We start from the raw sequence: 6,532 nt of genomic DNA on the forward strand, positions 1-6,532 counted from the left end.
TAAGATCTAATGCTTTTTAAGCACTACAACGGAAAATATGTGTAGGACACAAACAACATGACACACCTCAGCAACCTCCAGTGCCTTGAAAAGCAAGAAAAATTGAAGTTCTGATTAGATGCTACTCATGACTGTAAACCATTTCTAATATCTAATAACTGCAGTTCAATTTAGCCACCATTAATTTAAATAAATATTCATTTATATTTATTTCCTGCGTTCTATATTTTTGTATAGTATTTCATTATGATAAATTAGCCGAGATTATATAAATATAAATTTATGAATTACAGAAAAATGTGCACTTACTGCATGAACATCTTTGTTTTTGGCACGGGCTTTTTCAAGAGCACGATTCGCAGATTCGTACTCGTGTAAAGCTTTCAATCTTCTGAAAAGAAGTCTCTTAGCTGCGGCTGTATCTCTCATATAATAACGAAGAGTATCTGATAATTTTAAATCTTCATCCGATGCTACTCGTCCTTCAACTTTCTGTAAAAACAATAGTATTTTTATAATAGATTTAATTTAATTAAAATAGAAATTTTAAAAAAAGTATTTAGAAATGTATTCTCACTCGTAATTTCTCGAAAGTTTCGGCAATTTTAGTTAAAAATCTTTCCAGTTTTCCAGTATCTGTTGTAGCTAATTGTAAAAGATTAGTGGAAATCTTTATGTATGAATCCGCTACATCTTTGTGTTTAGATGTTTGACGATCCGCTAATCTCGTTGCTTCTTTTAAATTGTGATGGTAAGTTTGAAGGAATGTCATTTCTTGATCGAAGAAGTCGTTCACATCTTTTACAGTAGCTGACAAGTAATATTCATCGGTAGTTTTGGAGAACGACTTCACCAAACCACCGAACATTTCCATCTTATTCTTTCCTGCAAAAATAAACAAAACATAGTTCTATAAGCATCTTAATTTTTAGGTATTGTAATATTAATTGCAAAATGCAAAAACATTACCTCGTACACAAAGATCTTGATCATACTCTAAAAAGACTCTCAAATTATGATCATTCCGAAAAACTGGATGATGTGCCAGCCTAGTCAAGAACATTTCATGCATAGCAACAGTTTTTTTGAATGTGGCTAAGTATTCCCTACAAAGTCACAAAAGTAACTTAATAAAATTAGATCCTATCCAATTTAACATATAATTCATATACAGAAATACTCACGCTTCTAGTTCTTGTTTCATTTTATTAAATTCTTCGCGTGTCATATTTCCTTCACCTTCACCAAGTTTTTGTAATTTCTCACGAGATGCATCAAAGTCTGGCCTTGGTGGACATGGTGGAATCTGTTATAATATAATATCGACATTAAAATATCAGTTAACTTTTAATATTTGAGTATCAAAAAGCACAATCATTTCTTTCAATTTTGTGTCAAACAAGTGCCTTTTTCTTATATGATCATGTTTTACATTATAACTTAACTTTCTGGATAATTCAATAATAGTTAACTAAATCTTGATAATATTGTAGTAAAAACAAAATGCTTCAATATAATGGATCTATTTCTGTATGTATCTGGCACTTCTTATGTAAATTCGTATGATTGTGTCTGACATTCAAATATCAAAATATCTATCAATGTCGGAATAATAATATCAGAAGATTCCACACATACAATGTAACCAGCATACTCTTCATTTTCCTCAAATCGATCATGGAGCCACACAAATTCTTCGTGCTGCCTTACAACCAGATTGTCTGGTTTTTGGAATTCAGGTAGAGTTGTTTTCGTATGTACAGTAAACTTGACTTTGTCCTTCTCGCTGAGAGCATCTGAGATGTCTACTTGCAGAGATTTATCCGAGAGGTCTATGGTATCAGCGTGAATTGTCTGAAAGAATCCCATCAACAGATACAACGGCGCCGAATGATTCCGAAAATGCGACAACAAAAGAGGGGAAGTCAGGAAAGGCGCATAGAACAATCATGATAATGTGCGTGTTATCAAGCAGGCAACAAAAGAAGGAAAAAATATGATAAAAAGAAAAACGCCATAAATACCTTCTTAGGAGGAACGCTATTTAAAATGTCGGTGGTGTCACATATTCCGTCCTGCAACATTTTTCATGTATTAAAGAGCGCAAGGCACATTCGAAGGAGGAGTAAATTTTGTAGATAATTTGTGCCGATCGTTTACACGTCAAACAAGCAGACGGCCGGTCACCAATTGATAATAGGTTCCACCTACCATCATGGCGTCGACTGGCGTCGTCCCCTTGACACACAGTGGTTAACAGCAACTCGATTAATAGGATCGTCTCGCTAAATAACGTATGTACAACTGTGAACGCAGTGAGCAAACAGCAAAGAACGGAGTAAGCCGACCAGTTTCAAATAATCTTCGACATGTTAGATCAAATGGTGAACAATCTCTCATGATATTAACTGTTGAAACGAACGCCTCTAGTAGATATATGAGTAAGTTAAATCAAGATGGCGTCTCTTCCGCTAAATTTAAATAATTTTGTCCGATGCTGACAAGTAGTTTTAACATTCCTAAATGATCATGTATGTGCACACGTATATGAAATATAAATAATAATTGCACGCTTATTTTGATTATTGTACATTAATAAAAGACAAGTGGTAATGTAAAAAAATTAATATCTGACTCTACCAATTTTAAAATATCATTAATATATTAATTAAAAATATTATTAATATATCATTAAAATGTGATGTATTAAAATAAATAGGCAGATTGTTTTCTATTAAATTATTTTGTATTCTATTAAATTTTCTATTAAATTATTTTAATTTTGACGATACGAGCAAACCTATGCAATGATATATGTATTTAATTAATTATTTTGATGCATATTATACCAATTTAATACATCATTCTTTAAATACACTGCTGAAATTAAGATAATTTAATAGAAAGTTACAATATAGTTAACTCCCATATTAAGTGCACAATGTAAACTGAACAATAAGTGTTATGATAAGAGTATATTGGAGCATATTGGAATAAGCAATGCGAATAAATCTAGAGATGTTCACAGATTCTAGCCAGCGAATATTACGATCACATAATACTTTACGCATCTCAACAACTCCAATTAACATAGGAAACTTTTTAACAAGAGATACAATTGACAAGGGTCATTCTACCCTTGTTCGATAATTAGTAAGAAGCAAAGATAGAATAATCTTGTATTGATTTATGCCTCTGCTGGAAAGCTCACATAAACGATTATTAAGGATCAACTGTGATTGGTCAATTCTGCTGAATAGCAAATGCGATTGGTCAGTTCTAATGTTACAATCAATTGATTGATATGTTATGCATAACGCATAACATATAATGCATAAGAAAATGTATCAATCAAAGTTCCTTCGTTTCCTTTCTTTCCATAAAATAAAGAACTCTGATTGATTGGATTTCTTATATCTTATGTGTTATGCAGTAATAAGTTTTGCACTAGGGCAACTGTCCCTATTAGTGGGTTTTTGTATTTCAATAAGTCATAAAGAAAACTAGCACAAATAAATAAGAAAAAATATTTTTTTTTAAGTTAAATTATTAATGTATACGATACCGAAGATAATATTTTATTTTTTGAATATTAAAGTTTTAGTTTTAAATATTTTTCAAAAGATATGAAGAATTTATGTGAATCCAATAATACGTACCGCAAAAATTTAAGCTTGTCCCTATTAATGTGCTCTATATTAGAGCTGAGAATGACACGTTGTGTTATGAGTGTACCTTGAAATAAATATAATTGAAATAATGATTTATGTAATGTATTAATATAAACAATTAGTTTAAATTTATTACCTGTTTCAGTAACTATATGTTAAAATGAGTCAAGTAGGCACATAAATTGGGAGCACATTAATAAGGCCATCGTCGCTTAACTCGGAATCTCATACGGGCAATAGTTTTGACACTGCAAATTGTGAAAAGCCGGTTGTGGGGATAAAATTTACTCCTACTCGCCCGTTTTTTACCAATCAGCGTCCAATGTTAGAGCGCTGTTGCTTGTATGAGGATCCGGACTTAGAGGACTCACTAATAGGAACAAAAACATATTTTCTATTTTTCAAAAGCACATTATAAAGTATTAATATTTTTTAGATTAAAGAAATATTATAAAAAAAAACAAGAAAGTTGAAAAACCGATATTGATTGCAAGTAGATAAAATTAAAGCTACAATATTTAATAATTAATTTAGTAATAAGCAAATTGGCTAAAAGGTACCTTAATAGGGACCTTAGTTAGTTAGAGACAGTTAGTTAGTAGTATGTAGTTGAACATGAGTAGTATGTCGACTGTTTTAATGTTTTTTTATAAAAATGTTTTAATAAAAAAAAAATCACAGTATATGAATATCTACATAGATTTGAGTGCATTTCGAGTTACGCATGAAGTATATAATGTATCATTTTATTATTTCTTTATTATTCAATGAACCACAAAAACAAACATTGCATAATGCGCTTCATGCGTTATTTGGAACGCATCTTTTATGACATGTTCAAACTAAAAGTGCCTAATTTCAGGTGTGAGGGCGCAACCAGCCGAGAGTATATTCTAGCATCGTGACGTACTTCGCGCGATGCGCGTTTGTTCAAGTAGGGCGATCTTTACCGGCCTTCTACTTCCTCTTCTCGTGACTTGATACAATGGCGTCCGGAGTAAGTAACTTTCACGCGGTTTTTCACCGGTTGGCATCCGCGCCGTGAAGCGCCAACGCTGGCGACGGAATGTCAGAAAATAAAGCCTATACAATGCGTTATCCGCCCCACTGTGAATTTCTTTCAGATCCTTTACACGTACCCGGAAAATTTCCGAGCCTACAAGGCCCTGATAGCGGCTCAATTCTCTGGCATCCAGATTAAAATTGCCGACGACTTCGTCTTTGGCGAGACTAACAAAAGCGAAGCGTTTCTGAAGAAGTTTCCGTTGGGAAAGGTAAGCCGACTCACTCGCGTTACCTTCGTTCGACTTCTGTAGAAATTTTTTTTTATTTTATGCAATGTAAAATTAACACACTTTTTCTGTCGTCACATATGACAGAGACTGTAAAATACTTTGTCAATACTGATACTTTTGGTTTATAATAAGCTCATGAAGTATCATTCAGGCAATATTCCTTTATTATATTTCAATTGTTTTCATATTTAAAATATTCTGATAACAAAAATGTAGCGAGTCATATGGTATGGTTAGAATTGGCGCTCATATTCTTATTATAGGAATAGTAGATCTGTGTGATATAAATAAAATAATAAGATGATTAATTTTTTTATATCAGAAACAAGAAAAAGTGAATGAGAAAAAAAGAAGAGTAGGAAAGAAGGATGGGGTGGGGGTAGGAGCAACTTTTCTCATTTTTAGCTGTTATCTATAGGTACGGTTAACGCGATGCTGTAAACGCTTTGAAGTGTTTTTTAATTGGTCAGTTTGTAAAATTCTTTCATCTAATTGGTCCATCAAATGCTTCAAAGCATTTGTAGCAAGACTTTGACCAGCCTATATACATTGTAATATAACAGGACATATTTTTCAATATATATAAAATTTTTTAAGGTCCCAGCATTTGAAACATGTGATGGAAAATATATTACGGAAAGCAATGCAATTGCTTATTATGGTAAGACTTTCTTAAAAAAAAATTATGTATTTTTCCTTAATATCTGTTTATTTAAACATGTGCGTCATATTTATAGTGGCTAATGATCAATTGAGAGGGAAAACTGATATTGAACGTGCATTGGTTATCCAATGGCTAGGATTTGCTGATTCTGAAATTCTTCCTGCCAGCTGTGCTTGGGTGTTTCCTTTACTTGGAATAATGCCATATCATAAACAGGTATTACTGCAAATTTTTTTCCATATTGCATTAGGTATTTGATTTTGCATACATGATTTCATGTATCCTCCTTCAAAGGCAAAATTGGCACGACATAGCCATTCTTTGTAACACAGAGAGGTAGATTAAAGTTTATGCATATAATATTTATATAAAAAGCATATGCGTTTAAGAGGCATGTGCTTTTATAATACTGTATATACATACATTTATTATTTGATACAAATGTGCATGCACATGTAAAGTTATGATATAAAATGCTAATGTACATTAGTTAATTGAATTTATATGATTTTCTTTTAGACTGTGGAGCATGCTAAAGAAGATATATATAAAGCACTCGCTGCTTTGAACTCTCATTTGCTTACACGGACTTACTTAGTAGAAGAACGATTGACTTTGGCGGATATTTGTGTAGCTATGACATTGTTACACTTGTATCAATATATTCTTGAACCAGAATTACGTAAGCCTTACCAGAATGTAAATCGATGGTTCCAAACGGTCATTTATCAACCTGAATCCATTGCTGTAATCGGTGCCTTTAAATTGGCGGATAAGACTATCGAATATGATCCTAAGAAATTTGCAGAAAATCAGGGAAAGGTTAATATATTAATGGAAATATATAATAATTGTAACAAAAGAAAAATTAATATATAGATAATATATAAATATATAGATTA

At 32.1% G+C, this 6,532-nt stretch overlaps 2 protein-coding genes across 4 annotated transcripts in view; one reads left to right on the top strand and one right to left on the bottom strand.

The window, feature by feature from the left end:
- LOC108695079 (sorting nexin-6) overlaps positions 1-2,376 on the bottom strand; it is a 3,836-nt gene extending 1,460 nt beyond the window's left edge. Inside the window, exons 1-8 of one of the 3 annotated variants that reach the window (XM_018204830.1) lie at positions 2,212-2,376; positions 2,025-2,075; positions 1,639-1,854; positions 1,185-1,306; positions 970-1,106; positions 578-885; positions 310-492; positions 67-84 (exon numbers count right to left, since the gene is read on the bottom strand). In XM_018204830.1, the coding sequence (XP_018060319.1) occupies positions 67-84; positions 310-492; positions 578-885; positions 970-1,106; positions 1,185-1,306; positions 1,639-1,854; positions 2,025-2,075; positions 2,212-2,217 (1,041 nt within the window). In that variant the 5' untranslated portion in view covers positions 2,218-2,376. Of the gene's footprint in view, positions 1-66; positions 85-309; positions 493-577; positions 886-969; positions 1,107-1,184; positions 1,307-1,638; positions 1,855-2,024; positions 2,085-2,211 lie in introns of those variants that run through there. The other 2 variants (XM_018204829.1, XM_018204831.1) reach the window with 2 other exon arrangements.
- Positions 2,377-4,592: 2,216 nt separating this feature from the next.
- The window catches only part of LOC108684089 (elongation factor 1-gamma), a 3,604-nt gene continuing 1,664 nt past the window's right edge, over positions 4,593-6,532 (top strand). Inside the window, exons 1-5 of the mRNA XM_018188164.1 lie at positions 4,593-4,668; positions 4,796-4,945; positions 5,564-5,627; positions 5,704-5,846; positions 6,150-6,458. Coding sequence (XP_018043653.1) covers positions 4,657-4,668; positions 4,796-4,945; positions 5,564-5,627; positions 5,704-5,846; positions 6,150-6,458 — 678 coding nt within the window. The 5' untranslated portion in view covers positions 4,593-4,656. The remainder of the gene's footprint in view (positions 4,669-4,795; positions 4,946-5,563; positions 5,628-5,703; positions 5,847-6,149; positions 6,459-6,532) is intronic.

Source organism: Atta colombica, unplaced genomic scaffold, assembly GCF_001594045.1.
Source record: "Atta colombica isolate Treedump-2 unplaced genomic scaffold, Acol1.0 scaffold126, whole genome shotgun sequence".
Lineage (NCBI taxonomy): Eukaryota > Metazoa > Arthropoda > Insecta > Hymenoptera > Formicidae > Atta > Atta colombica.